Source organism: Condylura cristata, unplaced genomic scaffold, assembly GCF_000260355.1.
Source record: "Condylura cristata isolate star-nosed mole 26May11 unplaced genomic scaffold, ConCri1.0 scaffold00003, whole genome shotgun sequence".
In the NCBI taxonomy this organism is placed as follows: domain Eukaryota; kingdom Metazoa; phylum Chordata; class Mammalia; order Eulipotyphla; family Talpidae; genus Condylura; species Condylura cristata.
The window spans coordinates 16,930,958-16,953,945 of record NW_004567104.1 but is presented as its reverse complement, the minus strand read 5'-3'; the positions used below and the strand labels follow the sequence as shown (position 1 = coordinate 16,953,945).

The following is a 22,988-nucleotide window of genomic DNA, read 5'->3' as shown; positions in this document are numbered from 1 at the left end:
TATGATCAGAATATCATTCTATATACAATAATTGGGAAATTATGCCATGCTGTATATACCTTGGAAGGCATGTTGTGGTGTGATTAATTTTTTTTTTTTTTTGCAAACAAGTCTAGGTAATCACGGTATGCACATGGATACCCCATGGTGTGCATATGTTTATGTACATATTATAAAGTACTGACTATAGCAAATTATCCAGTCTCTTCAACTTGAAATATATTTAAGACAACTTGATTCTCTACCTATATATTACATAGTAACGGTTATTCATTCAACAAATATGTTCAGGGTGCTACCACATGCCAGAAGTTATGGCATTGTGCTGTGACACATCCGTGCAACTATACATACATCCCCGAACCCCAAAATCCCTGAACTCACGAAAAAAAAAATTGTGTATATAGAGAAAATAAATATGTGGAACATACAAGCTGTTAGATGATGTTGTTAGAGAGAAAAATCATGGGAGGCCGTTTGTGATTTTAAAGAGCGCTCAACGATGGAGTGTGGGTAAGGAGAGAGGAGAGAGTCCTTAATCACCAAGTGACAGGGAGGTAACTTGTGAGAGCTAAATGAGAACGAAGTAAACTCTTCAGAAACCCCCACGCTCAGTTTTGTTATGCCTGTAGGATGACGGGGACAGTTGGTATTGCTGGTCCTCAGAGAAATGCATTTGCTTTCCTCCCACTGCTTTCCAGTTGGTCCTCCACTCTGCTGGAATTGCCTGGGAAGCTAACGCTGCACCTGAAATGATCGCGCGACCACCACCAGAAGACACTTAGCCGCCGTGTGCGCGCATCCCGAACACGCGCAGAAAGGGCGCGCGCGCCCCCCCCCCCCGCGGCTGCTCCCGGATCCGCCGAGAACGCGCGCGCGTGCCCGGCCCCGCGGCCTCTAGGCAGGGACGCGGCCCGGAGGGTGGCGCGCGCCCCGCTCGGCAGCTGCGGCTGCGGCTGGTGTGGGCGTTCACGTCAGGGCTGGGAGGAGGAGAGGGCTCGTGGCGAAAAGAGTGAGAGAGACATGAGGCAACCCGGCAGGAAGCGAGAAAGAGTTCGGAGGAGGAGTGAGTTTTAGAGAGGCTGGGCGAGCAGGACCTGCGCCTGTGTGAGAGCGTGGCCGCCAGGGCTCCTCGCCTCCTCCGCGCGCCTCGCCGTGTCCGCTTTCAGCACCCAGAGTGGAGAACAGTTCCCGGCAGCCTGCAGCGCTGCCAAGGGGCCGCCGCGGGCCGAACTACCTGGAACCTTCGACCTGCCTCAGAGGCACCCCTTGAGAGCCCAGTGTGCACGCCGCCTTCTCCCCTCTTTTGGCGTGCAAGTAAACACGGGGGGAAAGCATCCGGCGGCCTTAGGGAGCCCTGAAGAAGCCGAAGCAGAATGTACCAGGGACACATGCAGGTAAGACATTTCCACAGAACTCGAAAGAAATCTTGGGGGCTAATATAAGAGCGAGGCTGTTCATCAAGTTACTGTTTTTGAGTGCTGCCTTCACACAATTCAACAAGTGAAGTGGTGCAATATGACCATGACATTTCTATCGGGTGCTACCTAGTAAAATTAGACAGGTTTCTGAGGGTGGGAGAAGAGGAGGAAAGACCTCAGAACTTCGACTGGGGAAGTTTGTGTTCTGTGCTTTCCCTGAGCCTGTTTCTTTAAACAAGACCAAGGAATTTAAACAGAGGAAACCTGGCGATGACCGTGTTTCCGTTGTAATCCTATTGATGCAACTCAGCATGTATGTCAACTGAAGGGCAAACAATAATTGGAAACAAAGCTTTTTCTTTACCATCTATAAATGTTTCTTAACAATTAGAAGACTTTGCCACTTTCCTGTCGTTTTTCAAAGTGATATTTTTAAATGGTCTGTGCTGCATTTCCCCATTCCAGTGATGGGACGTTGTTATCTATCCTATGGTCACAGGATGACTTGGGAGGATGAATTGCAAACATATGTCCAAGAGGCTCTAATGTTTTCCAGGGAAGGTTCTGCCTCTGGTTATTAATGCTCATCTAAAATGAGCTGCTTTTTCTCTCTAATACAATCATTCTTTCTCTTGGTCAAGATTATTTTAACCTTGACTCCAGTTCTCATTCACGTGGTTGGCTCTTACTTATAAAAGCAGGTGTATGTATTGGGGGGAAGAATGAAATACTTATACAGCTTTCCAAAGTATGAACTTGAGCCCTTTGTACTGTTCATAAATATTTTAGTCATCAGGTTTGATATTTGGACTTCCTTTCCCTTCCAGAGATGGTCAAATACAGTTATGATATGTGGTGCTTTAACCTTAGTGTGTAACATGAGTAAATACTGAGAATGTTGCTTCTGTCTTTAGAGCAACTAAAAAGTGGATAAATAAATGTTATTGTCTTCTTGGCTGTATTACAAATATTTAATTTCCTAATCTCTGCGGAAATTCTTTTGATTTTGAGTATGATTTACTTCTCTGAAATTGGCATTATATCATATTCTTAAGTTTTAAAAGAATTTGAAATCAGCTCTACCAGAGTTCCAAAAGCATATCCCATATTAATGGCATCAATCTGCTTTGAACATTATTAATGAACTAGTGATTGAAGTATATTTCTGAATATCCATAATCAACATGATCTGGAAGCTTCTTATTAAAGCTACATTAATTGACAAGTTTAGTAACAAAAAAATGTAATGATCATTGATTCCAAAAAAAATCAGCAAGGATTATTTCTATAATCTTCTGCTTCATCGTCACTCAAAAATGCATCTTATTTATATATTGTTTATGTATTATCTCTAAACAGTTTTTCCACAAGAGTAAAATAGGTTTTCATAGACTCAATTTTCAGAAAAATGTTCATTCTCATAAAATTCATAATTGACTAATAGGGGAATTTACAAAAATTTTCCACTTTAATTTTTGCTTGAAAAAATATTTTTGTGTGTGAATGAAGAATTGAAGCAACAATCTGCTAAATTCAAGCACTGCTAAACATTCTAACTCCATTTGCTGAATATTTCAAGGGAGGATGTTTACTGAAATTTGAATTGTTTACAACAATATCTGAGGGTTTCATCTCACTTTGAGAGAATATATCAAATGTAAGATTCTGCATATGACCCCAACTTAATGATTTTTGCTTGTGTGCTGCTATAACAGCAAATATAATGGCTTGCAGTAAAATTCAACAAATATTTGCTGCGAAACTTAACTTGAAAATATCACTAAATGAAGACTGTAATCAATATGCTTACCAAAATTCCAGAACAGTAGTTTTTTTGTTTTTTGTTTTTTTCCTATTTACTAGTGACTGTTAATGTTAAACATAAAACTTTAGGTCTTCATGCTTTAGTAGCTACTACATGGTATGATCATCTAAGTGAAAACCCTACAACACAAATAGATGTTTTTTACAACCTGATTTTTAATATATTTATTTTCTGACTTTTAAAAACCCCAATATTTCTCAAAGAATAATATTTAGCCTTTATACAAATATCCCCAATATATTGGTGTATTTAAATTAAATACTCCTTCCTTATCTGAAATAGCACCATCATCTGTGTTTACCTGACTGGCCATGAGAAGAAACATAGCCCAGACATTTCCAAATATTTGTGGTTAAGAATCTGAATGCATATTTGGTAAAGTGCACCAGAGATGAGCAGATTTCCTAACATTTCTGCCAACTTTGGAGTTCATTTGAAGCACTGGTATTACTTGGCTGATACCTTAAAACAGGAATGAAACAGAAAATATTTGCAATTATTTTCTGTGCCTTCTCATTTTTCTCTTTTCTGAATCCAAGAGATTTTAAAATAAAGTGCTTTGTAAATAAGCAATCTGGAGTGGGGGAGGTGTTCACAGGAAGCCTTTAAAAATAGTCTCAAATTTAAAACTTCTGTAGTGCCTTTGTTTTTGAAATTAAATGATTTTATAAGTAAATTCTATTATTGGGTAGACATATGGTTAATTCATCCAGTTCATGTAGACTCCAAATTCATTTTAGAAGCCACAGACTTTTAAGAAAATACATCTGGTTTACTCTTCTAGATCATTAGAAGGTAAAAGTTGAAATGAAAACGATAAATAGAGCATAACAGAGTAGCATATATGTCTTCATTTCACAGTAAAAGCCACAGGTATGTTTCTTCAGAGTAGGGCCTGGGAGTTGCGCTGTTTTCCAGTTGCCTCACCAGTTATTCCCAAGGGCAATTTATCACCCCAGCAACTTAAGCAAGTGTTGTTTATTTAATGACTGTTTAGATTTACTTTTTTCCCCTTTTGACCAAGAAAGCAATGTGACTAAATATTCTTTGGCATCAGTTCTGATCTCTATTCCTAATATTCCTCAAGTACCTCTGGTATGTGTTGTATTGCCATACCTATTTGTATGTGAGCATAGGACTTAATACTGAAACTTAGAGCAAAATAATGTCTCTGAATATTTCTTAAATGGAACTTAATTTTTTGAAATGATATGTTCAACAATATAGTTTCAAATTTGAACTTTTTTTAAAATCATTAATGAAGCATCCCAAGCAATGTTGTTTGTTATCAAAGAAAGTTATTTCAGAAATCATATACAAAAAATTAGTTGTAATTTTAACTGGCATTATTATAGGCATTCAAAACAGACTTTTTGGTTATTCAAGTGAGCTGAGGAATCATTCCACACTGTCATTGCTTCACAAGACATCCACTAAAGAAAATTTAAAGTACAAAAATTATAAGGTTATTCACAGTTCTGAAGGTAACCATTTTATTTGTTTTCCAAAAAAAAATAGTTTTATGTCTTTATTTATGACCTTACTTAACCTTAGTAAAGTCTCTACAACAGAAAACAGCTTGGTTACATAAATGTTATTAATAATAATAAATGTTACTTAATAACAGATAAATAATTTATCTGGGCACTGAGGATTCATTTGGGTTCACTAGAAAGAATGAGCATTAGAAACCAAAGCAAGGTCTGATTATGGAACATTGTTTTTAATATCTAAAATAGCAGTTTGTTATGATGGAGACCCTAAACAAAACCTATCATATGAAACCTATCATACTGATCATGGGTACTTCTCTAACACATCCATTTTTGTCTTTCTGATGACACAGTTTCTATCTTGTCATTTCTTTGTTATCTCTTTGTTAACAAAAGTAAAATTAAGTAGTCAAACACCACACACACGCTCACACACACACACACACATCACAATGGTATTGCATTGTTATAGGAGAATCTTTCAAGATTAGTTTGGAGAGTCTGGATGTTTTGAAGAGAATGAGGCAAGACTGGCTCCTGAAATCTGTAGTTGATTGTACTGTTTGGTTAGGGGTTTTTCTGCTTCCCCCCTAACTCTAATGGCACCTGCCCTTCTTCCTCAAAGTCCTCCTGTACGTGATAGTGAGCATGGACACAATGACTTTATCTTCTCAAATATTGTTAACTAAAGTTCTCTTAAAGGAAATTCATGTATTGTTAAGCTGGTAGTCAAAATAATGATAGAAGTTCTAGCAAGATTCTGAAGTGGTTTCTGATATATTTATAAGCAAATCATACCTGTATGGGAAATGTTGGACTGTTAACACTGAAAAATAATAATACTTATGAAATAATGCTGCAGGATGTTTGACTAACCTGAAGCCACATTCTCCAGCTGTATAGGCTAACCATTAATATTATACACTTGCTGTAAGAAATGCATTATGTTCTCCCTGGATTTTGTTCATGGGTTATAAACATTCTTCCTAAAAATCATGTTTGAAAGAAAAAATTCCAGCATGTGAATGTTTTGACTATAAAACCTTTTTAAAGTAAAGAAAAGAAAAGGTTAAAACAGAACTTGTTAATGTTAAAATCCTGAATCTCTATTATTACTATTGCCAACCTAGGAAACATTAAGATGTGATGCATCATGTAGTCAAAACATCTGGCAGGCTGCATTTTTACACTTTTCACTGAGATCACATGTTGCCAACACATATTTAAGATAGAACTCTTTTAAGGTTTTTTTTTTCTAGATTAACTACTTGATATGTTTACAGAATAACTAGTATGTATTTCCTCACTAAAAATGAAGGTAAACCCGGCCTACTGTTTTCCTATTGGAGCTAAGTCTGAGCTCAGATTTCGGGGACTTTAGACATGTAATTTCAGATACACCAATAGAGAAATGGGGTTTTCAAGTTTCAAGAAAATGTATCACCTTTTTATGAGTCTACAAAAGGAAACTGACCTTGAACTATTGCATGTAACCCATGAATCAGAGAAAAAAAGTGCCATAAATTGGGCATTACATTTCTTTTAATGACCCTTTTCTTCATCTTTAAGTTTCCTAAGAAAGATGTTTGTATGTATTATTACATGAAATATAAACAAAAAGATAGAAAATAGGTTAAATATCAAGACTGTTGCTGATTACTCAGAGCTCAGGGTATAACACAACACACTTCAAAGATGTCCTATAATATCGTGTGATTATTCCAATATACTTTTTCTCCTATTAAAGTTAATTAGATAAATGACCAATACAGTCACCATATGAGTTTTTACTACATTGATCATCCTTGTGGATTATTTTTAGACCATCACTGTTAAAAAAATTACATAGATGAAAAATAATCAGCTCATTTAAATAGGAAGAGGGTGCTTATACAACATTTCATTCAAGAGAAATACACAGAACCCTGCCAGCAGCTCTGAAATGGGCTGAGTCTGAGCCAAGTGGGAGGGCTTTCATTGCAGGTGCATGCACAACTCCCTCAAGCCCTGTTCAGGCACAGATTCCTCTGAAAAATCATATAACCCAGAAAGTGGGACTTGGTATAGCAAGTTTTCCAAACAGAATACTATATGGTAATCTATGAATCATGGAGATTCCAAGAGAGGTTTAGTACCATTGTGATGCCAAAAATCTACCTAAGGAACCACAAAATTCCCACTCCCCTACAGCCTTACAAAAATTATGCATTTAAAAAAAATGAGTGGTAGAGAATTTCTAAAACATTGCATATGAATAATGATTGAAAGAACTGGTGATGTTTGAATTAGAAAGTAAAAATTTAAGATCATCATGACTCTGTATACCATTTGATGTTGAGGGAGCCTCCTTGGTGGCCTGGGGGTTAAGTCAGTCTCAGTTCTGTCACCCCTATGGCCTGAGTTTGATCCTTAACTAGTTTACTGACCTACCCACATACAGCACAGCAGACCTCTCCTGTCTTGCCCACTGTTCCCCTTAACAGTGTTTTTCAGTAAATTTGCCTGTTCTGCTCCCCATTCTCTCTCTGGTGAATCCGTTCACACACCAAAACTCTGGCCTATACCCCAGTTCTTATATGAAAAAAAAAAAATTGACCTTGAGGGTGAAAAGATAAACAAACATAATACTAAATACTAAATACACATATTTAGTGTGTGTGGTCTTTTTCGTGTGTGTGTGTGTGTGTCCTTCCAAAAATGGTTTATTAGCTTAAGTAATGACTGAAAATAAGCAAAATCAAGAGTTTCTTGGAGGGATAGTTCTTGATTAGCTGAAAACATAGAGGTAAACATCAGAGTCACACCAATACCATCATGCAAAATGATTAAAAATAGTGAAAGTTCTGAAAATGCAGGGCCCCTTTAAGAAAATAAAAAAAAAATTTAAATGTGAGATGAAACTTTCAAAGCTGCAAAAAAACATTTCACCTCCTTCCACATGGTTCTGAACTGTAGCATGCATCCTGGTACTCAATGGTATCCTTTGATCATATGAGAATGTAGCATCTGATTGGGCAAGTGATTATGAGCCCAAGCTCCTGGGAGCTTGTTGGAATGTAGAATCTCAAGTCTCACCCCACACCTACCTACGCAATCAGAAGATAACTAGTGATTGTTAGCCATGTTAACATTTGAGAAGCATTAATTTGAACATGTCTACACAGAAACAGGGACTGATCTACTGTACTGAAGCTTTAGCAAAGAGCTTGACTGAGGAGTAACTTTCTGACATACAGAAGCATGATGAGTCCTGATGGAGGAGCTGATGAGAACTATCACAACTCTGTCTGAATAAAACTTCTTCCTTATATTGACATTAAACTTCCACTTAGTTGATTTTAGTTTTTCCATCTGAAGAAAGTACAATAAGCCTGATATGTTTCATGTAAATAAACAAACTGTTAAATATTTAGAGAATCATCATGTTATCGTTCTATTAAATCTTTTCTTCTCCAAGATAAACAGCCCAGTTCACTCAATCGTTTCTCATAATGACATTTCTGATATTTTAATGGCCCAATGAAAATATGGCCCTCTGAACAAGACACACTGTTCAAGATTTGATCTGACCACTGTCAGCACTGAGATTATTTATCACTTGAGAAAGACATCTACTCAGACAAACTACAACTGCTTTAGCTTCTTTAAACTAAATTGTTCTCTAACTTATCCTGATGTTTCTATTCTCTGAATAACTTGGGATTTACCTCACAGGTGTAAATTCTTTATATTAACACAATCTTGGATACAAATGTGCTGATTAGAATATTCTAGGTTAACAGTTCCTTATGCCTCCAACAATTGCACTGATGTTCAGTTTTGAGGTCATGTAATCCTGAGTTTTAAAGATTTTTAAAAACATTTTGTTCAGTCATCTCATTTCATAGATGAGGAAATTGAGGTCCAGAGCAAGAAGAGATTTTCTTAAAAAGCCCCACATGTGAACTAGCAGAGATAGTACTAGAATGAAAACTGCCTTGCCCCAGTGCTCTATTTTCATTATACCATTATTCTTTATTTTGATGTTCATTATAAATATAGAATCTAAGTGAACATTATACATTATAATAAACTGCTAGATGTTTCTTAGTATCCTGATCTTTATGACTAAAATTGATACTTTTCTGCTTTTTACTTTTAGTATAACTCTGATAATTTACATATTGAACTTTAGTAGTCATTTGGTTGATAGTGTAAGTAAGTCTGGCTCATAAGTATGTTTTAGAACTGAAATGATGTGCCATGAAAAATCATATAATTTCTTTTTCTCATGGTATTCACCGCTCTTCTGTGAATGACCAGATTGACCATTTGAGCTGACTGTTTTGATAGTCTCTTGATACTCTACAAGTAAATTGATCAGGGTTCTTAGTAGTAAACAACAGAAACCAATTTGAACTCATTCAAGCATAAAGAAAATTTATTAAAAGTACATTCAGACAATTAAAAGCATAACAAAATTGGTGAAAATAGAAAAAAATCACTATTTTTCAGTCATTATAGTAAAAATTGAATCAAGCAAGAATGATCAATGAATGTTACATCTGAGGATGAGGCAACTTGAGAAACAAGATATTTTTATAACACCAAAATATTCCATATATAAGTCACAGAAGAAAAAAATCAGTGACTGTGTAATGGAGCTATGGAGGCAGGTAGATGTCCCTCTCTGGATGTGATTCCCTGAGAATACAGCTTCATTAGGCAATATTACTGCCAAGAACATTCTGTTGCTGAGAATGGACAACCTGAATGTAATCATGAGAAAATCTCAGACCCAAAATGGGGAATAGTCTATAAACAAACAGACTGTTTTTCAACTATCACTGTCATGAAAATTAAGAGAAAACTCAAGTGTTACAAATTAAGAGAAGACTAAAGAGACAACTGAATGCATCATGCACACGATCCTAGACTGAGTATTGGACCACAAAAGAAAGTTTCAAAAAGCAAACCATTGATTCAATTCACACTTGATTATGGACTGGAAAGTAGATTAATATTCATGCATATTTCCTGAAATTTATAACTAGATTGCAACTACATAAGCAAACAGTGTCTATATTGGTAGGAAATACATGCTGCAGTGTGAAGGGGCAAAGGGACATAGTATATATAACCTACTATAAAGTTATTTAAAATAACAATAGGTATGATATAATTATATAGAGAGAGAACATGCAAATATAGCAAAATGTTAAAAATTGGTACATCTGGAGAAAGGACGTATAGGAGTCTATTATCACTCTTGCAATGTTTCTGTAGGATTGAAATTATTCCAAATGAAAAGTTTTTATTATTATTTTATAAGTGTACTGGGACACTCATAGAAATACAGAACTTGGCTTGTGATGAAGAGACTAGCTTACAAGAAAACCTGCACCAGGCTAATGTAGACCCCACTTCTCTCCTCCTAGAACAAAGGACATTAGAGCTTACAGTCCTAACACCAAAGATTTGGACATTTGGACATAGATTTGAAAAGTATAAGTCAACTATAATATGTTATAGATATTGCTTGAAAATAAAATAGACACTTACCTTCTATCTTGACTTGAGTAGAGTCCCGTGTGCCTTGAGGGTAAGAATTAAAAGTTAGTAATTCTCTTTGGGATTTGGGCTTATTTGTTACCACCTGCTACCATATGAAAGCCTCTAGGAAATACAGTAAAACTAGTGTATATTTGGTTTACTAAATCATGCAGCAAAGAAGAGCATAGTGATTCCTCTGTCATTCATCAATGTCAATCTACTACTTACTCTATTCTTACTGAGAAAGTAGAAAGAACCCTGTGAAAAATTGAGGGAATTAATCAGGGAATTAAAACACATATCATGTACCTTAGTAGTAAGAACATCTTCTCTTTCTATATGCAGAAATTTAATGTGGAAAACCAGGCACATTAATGTTTCATATTCAACCAAAGAATGATTATAATCAAGATGCCCCGTACATTTGAGTCATTAATATTGATATACAGTGTGTTATATAAGTCTTTAAGAAGATTTATTTAAGACAAAGAGAAAGTGTTCTCAGGCTTGGGACAAGATTAAAGTAAAATAGAATCTTATAGATATAAAGGTCTTTAGAGTTCATATAGCACAACTTTATCATTTCACATATGAGAAACTGAGAACCTTGATGGTTCAGACTTCTGGAATTAATTGCCTGTCTCCCCCCCCCCAAAAAAAAGTGCACTTGTGTCTTTATAAAGTTGGCACTTTATATATATATTACCTGTAGGAAAAGGAATTTGATTTCAAGAAAGCTGATTGTGCTTAGTTTATAATCATGGTAGATGTTTCTTTTCCTTCTATTATAGTATTGTAGTGTTTGTTTGTTCTTTTCATTTCCCCTTCCCCACTGAATATTATTCATCTATTAGTATTCCACTCAAATATTATTTTCTCAGTGAGTGCTCTGAGACTCCTACCCTCCTCCCACACACAATGCAAAATTAGAGATGTCTTCCATAGCATTTCCTTAGTTCCTTATACACATCACTAATGACATAACATTTAGGTTTAATTATTTTTTGTTAGTTTCCCTAACTACTTGTAGTGGCAATATGTCCAAAACATCTTTATGTACCTTGAGACTAATAGTACTAGGCACATATTTTTAATGTAATATTTATTAAGTAAATGAATGAATTGATGGATGAACAGATGAAGGAAAAATTAAAGAATAAATGTATAAAATACTTAAAAGTGTTCTTTACAGTCCTGGACTCCAAGTTACAACTGGTGTGGCCATCTAGTTCTAAGACACACAGGATCCCAGGATCTCTTCTATTACCATGAGTTTCAGGAGAAAATGCTTATTAACTGAAGATTCTACATACTTGAAAGGGAATCAATTACAGAGAAACCTTATAATTAGATTGCCACTGTAATTAACCAATACTCCCCTGTCAAAGCAGTCTAAGCAGTTTGATGGGTTCTACCTCTTTAAAGCCTAAGGATGGTCTGGGGCTGAAGATTTTGAAATATAAAAGATAATCCTAATAGTTCTAACTATATTTCTAACTGGCCAGCTCCTTTGGAATTAGAATTTATGATGTCCCTAAGGTTTTAGTCACCTCCTTACCACCTCAGCTAGCTGTCAACAGTGATTTTGCTAATAGTGCTAACATACACACACCCCTGAGACCACCCAGATGACAAAAATGTCATAGGTAGAACTGACCTATGAGGTTGTCATTGGCTTACAGCTCCTTGTAAGCATTGCTTATATCTCCAGCTGTGACTTCCTCAGAGTATCCATTATCATGTATGTTAATGACAAGGAACACACATGCACACATTCATTCACATATATGTAGCATTTCTTTGAGGACCCAAAGGAGGTATACTTATAGTTATCATCCTGCAAGTTCATCTATTGTGTGAGCCTATTCGATTGTAGGGATTTTCTTATTATATCTCTCACAGTTTCTCTGCGATATGGAGAGATAAGAAGGGATAATTCTTCCCATTCATGTACAAGGTAAAAATATTCAAAAATCACATGTCAATGCTAAGATATCTATAAAAGGAAAAATGAAATAACTATGTCAAAGACATGTGCCATTCTGGCAAATTATAGAAAGGGACCCTCTTTGGGTGGATTAAGCACACAAACAGCCATCTTCTAGAGGACACAATTCCATTATCAGACACATGATTTAGCAAGTGGCGTAGAGGGTTCGATTCCAGGCCCGATGTGTGTTCCTTCATCCACTCATCCTTGCACAACCAATCTGCAAATTCAAATAAATGGCTCAAATGGAGTCCTCTTTATGAAGGCTCTGTTCTCTGTGTGTGTGTCTGTGTGTGTGTGCCAAGAAATAAAGTGAAGAACTTCACTCTCTTTCACCATAGATGTTCAAACACAGATGCAATGAATTTGCCATGGTCTTTAAATAAGATGGTTGATTGATAAGATTACTGGCTTTCCTTCCCAATCTTGCATTCTGTTAATGTTTGTGATACAATGAATTCTGAGTACTTGGTAAGAACAGATTTCCTTAATTTACTAATATCCATATCATGGAAAACACTTGAAAAGCTCTGTTAACATCAGGAGACTTATTTTAATCTATTAATCTCTCTCAAAGATTAATCTCTCCTAATGTTTCAAAGAATATGCTACCTGGAAGGATCCTACTGAACTTCTTCCTGCCCGCCCCCCATATGCAAATAAAAGAGATTCTGTCCTACAGTTCTATCCCAGTGTGCAGAACTATCTGCTGTGATGGAACACTGATATTTTTGCTGCAATTGTCACTTTTTGTGAGAGGCTCATAATTATTAATCTTTAGAATGTTTCATGAGGTTGACAAAGGATAGATATTTTATATTTGTCATGCTAATAGAGACGATGCAGCATACCAGATTTGATGCCCTCACCCAAATATCTATATCCAATCAGTTGGGGACTGAGGATCAGAATCTGGGTTTTCTAATTTCCCTCTATTGCTTAAATCTACATGGCAAGTTCATGTCACACCTGTGCATCAGTAACTCAGCTTCTGCAAAATGACTCAACTAACATGAAACAAAAAGGATTTTGCAAGTTTTCTGGAACATTCCAAGTCCCTGGCAAATAGAAACCTCATTCATCCTACATTTTATGCCAGATAGATGCTAAATCCATACAGCCTTATACCTGCTCTGAATTCAACATCTGTCTTTGCTAGATTAGTATCTTGAAAGTAGATTGTATGTGAGGGGGTGTTTTCTCCCAGTGGAATACAGAACAGTATGATATACCCATCTTTTTTTGTACTGAAAATCTCCCTAGAATAGAAACATCCTCAAGGCTAGGACAATAGGAGATTGAGGTTAACCAGAGCTCAGAAGCCCAGTGCAGAGTTAGTCCAAGTAACATGCATAGAAGCAGTCAATTAGGTTGTATATGTAAACTAAGCCAAAATATCTCCCCCCAAATATGTCACTTTCCTAAATATTTTATCCTTTTATTCCATAGTTGATATTACAAAAAAAAATTCAAAAGTAATATGGTATTCAACCAAGAGTCTTATGATTTACTTTAATGCTTTAACCACCATTAAACCTATCTTGGAAAAAAAATTGAATTTAGTATTGAAAAATTAGTCACTACTTAAATGGGGTAACTCCCATAATTTCATTTGCCCAGAGATCCATTTTTAGTAGGCAAAGAGAAAAATACCACCTTTGTTGAAAGAACTCCTAAATGGCAGGATCAAGATTTCTATGGGGAGAAATATGTGTAAGTCTTATTAATCTCAATTAATATTAAAATATCTACTTAAATGGAATCAATTTCCCTAATTTTTTAAAATTAATTTCACTTTTCATTAGAAATGGAAGTCAAGAAATAATTATAAAACTCAAAATGTGATAGCATGGGTCATCTAACTCAATGTAAAATTAAAACTGCTAAAATAAAAATCATGAAATCATTTTTTTATAGTTGATAATAATCATTTTACCTGTAGCTTATACTGCACATAATTCTGCTGTTTTGAATAAATAAATGAAATTGTCCACTTTACAGCTTACAGTTTCTTTTACCTGTTGGCAGGTAAAGAAATGTTGAGGTAACGAAACTGGAAGTATAATAATATGGCAACTCTGCTCATCCTTAATACATATCTACCAACCAGTTACTTCTTCCCTACTAACACCATTATCACTGTATGACTACTGCTTCCTGAGCGATCATGGCCCACATGTTCAAAACTGGACTCATGTTCCTCACAATTAACCTCCAAAAGTCCACTTCTTCTATTTTCTTGGATTGTTCAATAGAAGCCCTATCCACTCAGTTACCCAAAACAGAAACCTCTCTTTTCCACTATCCTCTCTTTTCTCTCCCTTACCTCCTAAATCAAATCTAAGTACTCTCTCACTTCCTTATTCATTCTCATTCTGCCTGTCTCTCCATCCATATAACAATCATCTTAAGTCACTTTATCATCTTTTCTTACAGAGTCACTATAGTCCTCCAGTTAGAGGTGCTACCTTACCACACTCTTTGAGTCAGTATCACTTTCCTGTTTAAAGTATTAATTTTACTTGAGTTAGTGGATGATGGCATTCAAGATACACCATCATCTTTAACAGTGCTTTTTCAAGTGCAATCTTTACTAAAATTGTTATCTAGATTGCTTGTTAAAAATACAGATTCTGGCCCTCCCTGGTGGCGCAGCGGGTTAAAGCACAGCACTGAGAAGCTAAAGCCACTTCCGAATGAGTTCGATCCCGCCTGCCCCGGAGGTGACCACATGGCGCGGCAGACCTCTCCTGACCCGCCCGCTGTTCCCCTCAGCAGTGTACTTCGTTGATCTGCCTGTTCTGCTCCCCACTCTGTCTCTGGTGAATCCTCTCACCCTCCACATCTCTGGCCTGTACCCCAGTTCTGTATGAATAAATAAATAAATCTTTAAAAAAAAAATACAGATTCTTGGTCCTCTCTGGTGGTGCAACTGGTTAGAACACAGCACTGCAAGATAGCTGCAGCCACTTCAGTGCAAGTTCTATCCCCAGCCCTGGAGGTGACCCACCTGGCACAGCAGACCTCTCCTGACCCACCCGCTGCTCCTCTCAGCAGTGTACTTCGTCTGTCTGCCTGATCTGCTCCCCACTCTGTCTCTGGTAAATCCTCTCACTACCCCTGTACCTCTGGCCTGTACCCCAGTTCTGTATGCACAAATAAATCCATCTTTAAAAATATTTAAAAAAATGCAGATTCTTAAACCCCACTGTAACGTTCTTTGATTCAGGCTCTATAAATGGAGGCCTGGGAATATGCATTTGACTCTCCGCAATGAATTTAAAGTACATGAAACTGATAACACTAACCCTTAGAATACAAGATGACTTGTGCGGCCTATTTATCTGGCCTTCTTATCTACAACTTCTCCACAAGCACCCTAGACTTCCACCTTGCTAATTTTTACTATTTGTCCAAATTGGACCTGTGTTTCCAGGCCTCTGACTTTCTCAAGTGGTTTTCCCTCTAACCAGAATCTGTATCATCTACCTGGCTAATACTTGTTCCTCCTTCAAAACTTTGCTGAAGGGCCATTTCTTACAAAAAGTCTTCTCTGAGCTTCCAGGGTTGGAGTAGAAACCTGAAACTGTGCAGGCACACATTTTAATCCCTCATATTGATTTCTGATGAATTCCTTCACCGTGTCTTGCTCATCTTTTTAACCCCAGTGCTCATGTAGATGAGTAAAAAATATTGGGTACATCTTGAATCCTTGAACTAATTGATCTTCTAATTAGTGGAAGTTAACTTGTTTGGTTTGATTTAAATTTTTTTTGATTCCCATAGACCAATATAGATTGAGCCTTTTGTCTAGGCTTTTTGAATGTGGGACTAAAGTAAATTGTAAAGTGAACAATTTCCTTTAAAAATCAATTCATTCCTGAGTAATACATTCAAATTTCTGTTTTTTTATTAATTGAAAAAGCAAGTGTAAAGAACCAAAAAGTCTCTGAGTCAGTTGGCAAAAGAATTGCATGCCAGGCCTTGGGTTCCCCTAACAGTGTATGACTTCATCTCTGTGAGCTGTTTTCTTTTTCTTTTTTTAAATTTTTATTATTTTTTATCAGTCCTTCTTATTTCTGTGAGCTGTTTTGTCACCCACAAAATGATTAAATAGAATCTTAATTGTTCCCCATACTGTTGTTTTATTATTCTACACTAAAATTTAGTAAATTCACATTTTGAGGTATTAATGCAGTAATTAAGCAATTTCAATAAATGATATGTACAGTTCACCATATATATACATATACATACATACATGCATATATATATATATACATATATATATATATATATATATATATATAAAGAGAGAATGGGAGCCAATACCATATATACACATTTTATATATATATATCATATATGTGTGTACACACACACACCATATAACTGAATTTGGGAAGGGAAAACTATTGTTCCAATTTTCTTTAATATTGTATCAAAATTATATTTGATCTACATTTTTTTCACCTTAATTATCATACTTTCTCATGTGCTTTTGGATTTTTATTTATCAATGAAATACATGATTTGTTTACTGTGTGAAATAATAATCATCTTTTATCATCATCATCATCATTCCTCATCCTTATGAATTACACTTTTATAAATGAAGTCAATATCTGGCATTTGACTGAGAAGGTATCTTCATATTTCCTCATGTTTATCAAAATCTTGGGGAAAAATTTAGTGTGATATATTAATCCAAATTATAGCACTCCCTTCCTCTGTGAACTTGGACAAGTTTCTTTCCCTCTCTGAGCCTCTCAAAGTACAAAATTGAATTATATAATAATTCATTCAAAAGCCTGATTTCTTGATTTCCAAATCTCAACATTAAGAACACATATTTGTTGCCAAATTTTAATACTGGGTTCTTTGCTTAAGAAATACCCTTTTTTATTGATGGTGAAAAGGGTTGTTCACAGTATCTGATTAATGTAGATTGTCTCATTAGAAGAGAAAGGCACTCCCCATTTTTTAATATCTACAATAAGAGTATCATAATGGAAATTATTCACTCACACTAATTAATGAAATTAATTAGTTGCAAGTAGAAGTATTCCTACTTCCTTTCTTCTATCTGATTTTCTCAGTGAAGTGAAAGGAAATGTAGATACTGATGTATTGCTCACACATAATGGTATCAGATTCTTTGTAAACTTCTTTGGATATATATTATTTAAAGATAGAGGAGGAAACATGAGGATATATTAAAAAGGAAAACTAGACTCTAATGCTCATTTAAATGTATCTCATTTAAACTAGTTAAATTTCTTTTAAAAACTTAAAAGAAGGTAATTTTTGTAAGTCAAAGTAGAGACCATAAACTAAAAATCTAACTGCAACACAGGGGTCCCTTTTATGAAACTAGCAAATTTAATGTCTTGGGAATATGAATGTTTTTTACTAATATTGGTTTATTTTATTTTAGCTGATAAAATGAAAGGAATATTTCTGTATTTGTCTATGTGTTTTTTAAGCATGGTTATACAAATAAATCACAATTTACATAAAAGCCTAAAGACCCGTAGACTTTCAGTACAAATTCCTGACTTTATTCCCAATTCTGATACTTCATGGCCTTAGAACCACGTGTTAGGACCATACCATGACCCTATCCAGAGCCTGCCGGATGGAAAAAATATTAATGCCCTCTCCCCACTCACTGGTCACCCCTTTATGCACACATTAAAAGAGACACCAATACCTATAGCTAAAAGCAAGGACTTTTTACCTATTGTTCAGTTATACCTGACTTTAAAAAGTAATTGGTTGCACTGATCTCTTTGGCTCCTAAAGTAGCTCAGAAACTCTACTCCTACAATGAAAATCCTAAACAACTTGAACAAACTAAATGTGCAGCAATCTCCAAGAGCCATCTCCTCAAAGGAGGAGCCCTTTGAGTAGCTTAGCAACTGGGTGTGACTGGATTGGACAGGCAGGCATGGACAAGGGTTGTTGGGAGTGGTATCTGAATGTGGTACTTCAAGCTTTCATAGCATGGTCAGCCCCTTATTGCAGTCAAATTAAAGTCTCCAGGACATTAGAAGCTCTTCTCCTTTTCCTCCCTAAAAAAAGCCCAATCAAAAGACAGGTTTAGAAATAACTGCATTCACAAATGTTTACATTGCTTTTTACCTGAACTTTTCACTAAAAAAACAAAAAGTAGATTTTGACAATACTGCTGTCAAGTCAGAAAGACAAGTTATATCACTAACAGAAGCACAGACTATAGTTAAGTTACTTAGAAGTCCGTATAATTGTCAATTACAACTGGTTAATGGGAAAGCCAGGTTCAACCTCTCAATGCTGCTCTCAATATTATTTCATTTAGAGTATGCTTGCATGTGCTATATGCTGGTCAAACCACCCCAGCCCATTCAATAATAAGGTTCACACAGACCTACCAAATGATGGGGAACATGCAGCTGTAAAGGAACATAACAACAATTAATTTATACATTTTACTTTTATTCTTATGTGCAAAGTCACGAAACTCCCTTGAAGGGAAAGAATATTCTCATGTAACGTGTATGTTCCATACAGTGCCTAACACAAGATTCAACCATAATAAATATAAATCAATCACTAGAATTCAATTTCTTTTCTGGCTACACTCCCAGGGAAGCTTATCTGATTTCAAACTGTGGGTGCTAAAATAAAATCTGAGAAACGCAGAACAGAATAAGAAATAGATCTCTCCAGCATATCTGATATCTACCCACCTTAACTCCTCATTCTTCATGAGTTTCTTTATTTTGAATCCTCAGCTGTTCCTAATTTTTTTCTGAAAGGTGCATATCCAAGTAATGTTGGTAGAAGGAAATACTCACTCATTCATCACCAAATATTTTGAACACTTTCTATTTTTATAGAAGCAAAATAGTCCTTTTATAGTCCTTCTTGTCAGAGAATTAAAACTTATCTGAAAAGTCAGAAGCACACTAATTTTAGAAGATCAGGTTTAAATGAAATAAGAAAACAATATTTATAGTGTGAAGTATATTCATGAATTTTCACAGGGCAATACAATAAAATGTAAGTAAATGGAAAATATGCCTTTAATATATGACTCAGTCCACTCAGTTTGAGAGTAAATTAATAGGCCATCAGTGTTTTAAATTAAGTCACAAAAAATAATCCCTGATCAACTAGAATAATTTATAGCAAAACTCGTTTATAGAAAACAGTAATTTTTTACCTAGCTTAAACTGACCATAGTTTTAAACTGCATTTGTGTACATTTAAAGGAAAGAAGCTTGCAAAGTCATACTGGGACTTCAATCTGTAACTCATATATTCTTTCATACAGTGTTATTTTATACCCTAGATGTTATGTGAGAAAAAATGTCCTTTTTCCAAAATAGCAGAGAAAATCATAAAAGATACTTCTCTCTGGGGATAGGTAAACATTTAAGTTTGGTTAACTGCCATTTTAAGCCATTCATAAGTCAAAAATACAATGTTATCCAGTTCTTCTGGTTTCTTCTATACCAAAAAAAATATACTCAAATCTGTCGACTGTCTTTTTTCCTTATACCTGACAAAGCAATTTACCCACTAGAGAGAATCTCTGTTCTTCTGGTAGTTAACTCAGTATAAGATATGTGGACATATAGTTTCATATATAAATATTACATGTCAATGACAATGAAAACTTTATTAATAAAAATTTAACATTTGGCTTCACAGATCATTAATGCTTTTTCTTCACCAGTCCAATGAATTTAAGTATATTTGTTAACAAATTAAACAACCCAAATGATAAGTGCAGGTTTATTTGTTTAAAAAAAAAAAAAAAAAGTTCAGGCCCTCCCTTGTGGCGCAGCGGGTTAAAGCACTGCACTGGGAAGCTTAAACCACTTCCGCATGAGTTCGATTCCCGCCTGCACCGGAGGCGACCACATGGCGTGGCAGACCTCTCCTGACCCGCCCCCTGCTCCCCTAAGCAGTGTACTTCGTCGATCTGCCTGTTCTGCTCACCACTCTGTCCCTGGTGAATCCTCTCACCCCTGAATCTCTGGCCTGTACCCCAGTTCTTGTACTCATAAATAAATAAAAATAGATCTTCAGAAAAAAAAAAGTTCAAGTAAATTAGCTAAAATTATAAGCACTGTTGCAACATTTAAGAACAATATCTTGCTACTAAATATGGTATTGACATCTAAAGAGTCATAAAAAATGTATCAGCAATCCTCTGTGTCCATAGAAGCTCAGCATCCTCCTCCTCACAGTCAAGGTCAAGGTCAGGTGTGAGGGCACATCATCCCAGAGCTAACTCTGACTCCTACTACATCTGTGGTATTCATCTATTTCTTTTGAGAGAGAAAGCAGCAAGAACTTCCTACTTTTTCACCTCTGGACCCATAATCCAACCAGCAATACACAAGGACAATTAAACAATCAAATTGAAGGTCAGCTGGTGACAGGCATTCTGTGTTAGAACCTTGTGAGACTCATCTATTATAAATTAAAAGTCCCTAAGGCAGGAACTAGAACTTAAACATTCACATATAAAGAGAAATGGAGATAGATATAAAACAATCTTTCATAGCACTAAGCTGACATCTAGTTAATAGGAAGTTAATTTAAACATTAGAAATAGCAATAAGGATTTTTATAAAACTTTGAATGCTATGATTTAACAATCCATCAAAGTCATTCTCTGCCATGTTATGACCTGCCAAATTTTCCTGGGGATAACATTGAGATATTAGAATAAAATGTAAGATCAAAATAAGGACAAGAAGATGGGAAATTTCATGTTGTTGTAGCATTTACCTCTTGCTTTTTATGAAAAGGAATATTTTTTCCTCAAGTAGATTAATCTTGCCCATTTGTTGTTAACTAAATCACTACTAACCATTTGTAATACACTTAAGTCCAAATACTCTTATTATATATTTCAGTAATTTCACATGTTGAGTATTCATTCTACTCTTATTTCTCTATTTATTTACTATATATTGATTGAATACTTATATGCATCAAGACAAATGGTCAGATAATGTTTTCAAATCTCTTCCATCATTGTCTCCAATTCTTCTAACCTGCATTCTCTCTGTATTTTGGCTTCATCACCTGAGTAGAAAGGAGACTAATATGCAGAATGATCTAAGGACACTTTCAATTCTGAAATTCTAGTTCAATACAATAAAGTATCAGGGATGTTGCTTTACTCTGGTTCTCAGTGTTACAGAGTGATGATTACTTTAAAGAACATCTCACTGTAGTAGACAATTATAGATGCCTGGACCATGAATGGAGCCCTCAACAGGGAACTAATTATTTTTTGTACTGAGAACAGAAAGTACATAACATTACATCAGAAATTATTTTTTAAAATCTTATTTGGGCAAAAACAAGTTTTCTGTAAATCATAATTAAATTCCAATAGCTCATTCTCTAACTTAGCAAAGATGGGACATCAGCCCAGAAAATCTGACTCCAGAGTCCACCCAATTTTACAATATTATTAAATTAGCATGTTTTCAGCATTTACCAGAGTGTTAGCAGTAAAGGATGTAAAGATGAATGAGTTATGGCCCCTGTCCTCGAAAAATTTACAGGGCCAACTCATCTTTCTGCAAGGCATTTCTTGAAGGCTCTGCTAAGAAGATACAGCCCTTTGAGCCCAGAATGCACAAAGCAATTCATCCATTCCTTTCTAACAGCACTTTTACACGTGGATTATTGTTTTTCTGTTCACCTCTCAGATTTCTTGCTTGAAAAGAATACACCTTGTTGTCATTTATATTCTAAGATGGTGCTGAATAAAGTGGTTTTAAAGTAATGGAAATAATAGACTGAGGTTTGTATGCAGCAGGGCTCTTATGGTAAGTATAGTGCAAGGATGAAATAAGAGCCTTTGGTGAAATAGCTGCAATTGAGAAACCAAAATCACCATAATAACCCAATTCTGATTTAAAGGTTGCTGGGGTTTTTTTCCCCCTCCGCTAGGAGGAAAAAAAAAAAAGAATTTAATAAAAAGAGACTTGCTTTATTTTTTTTTTCAGTAATTGCATCTAAGATAGAGCCACTTCTTACTATCCATGTATCAGACTATCTTTGCATAACGTAAGAATTTAGTTTCTGATAAGCCAGACTGCTCTCTGTTTTTCTTTTTGTTTTGTTTTTTCAAAAGTTCCCAAATTTAAATTTCAGATGTTTTCTGGAAGCTGTAACCTCTTAGCTCGTTGTTAAGTTTTAATTAAAATAATGGCTCTGTCTCCCTTTAATTTGAGAATTTTGTGTCTTTTTGCTGTGCCTTTTCTTGGCACTTACATTGCCTGCATTGTACATTGTCTCTTAATTGAAGCACAGAATTCAGCGGGATGGTGCCTTACTCAACTAAATAGTTTCCTAAGAGAGACCTGCTGACATGTCACCAAAAATATAAAGCACATTTCATTAATTTTCATTCCACTCTCAGAGTCTTCAAGGGCATAACCTTAGCTGCATTATCACATTTCCCATCCAATGGTGCCAAGATTTATCAATGCCATCAGTCTGCACAAGCAGTCTGTAGTTATGGTAGTTCACAGTGTATGCAATAAACAGATATGCTAAAGAAGTTTTACAAAACTTAAAAGGCAATTATAAAATAAAGATTTGATTTTTTTCTGATCATCAAGTCAGACATGCTTACTGTAGATAATTTGAGCAATGAAGGTAGAAAACAATACAAAATAATGTAAAGCATAGTAATTATTAAATTTTTT

General features: G+C 35.5%; 1 protein-coding gene across 3 annotated transcripts in view; it reads left to right on the top strand.

Annotated features, from left to right (window-relative positions):
* Positions 1-952: 952 nt before the first annotated feature.
* Positions 953-22,988, top strand: part of PEX5L (peroxisomal biogenesis factor 5-like) — a 227,819-nt gene continuing 205,783 nt past the window's right edge. For all 3 annotated transcript variants that reach the window (XM_004675002.2, XM_004674999.2, XM_004674997.2), the window contains exon 1: positions 953-1,397. In XM_004675002.2, the coding sequence (XP_004675059.1) occupies positions 1,377-1,397 (21 nt within the window). In that variant the 5' untranslated portion in view covers positions 953-1,376. The remainder of the gene's footprint in view (positions 1,398-22,988) is intronic.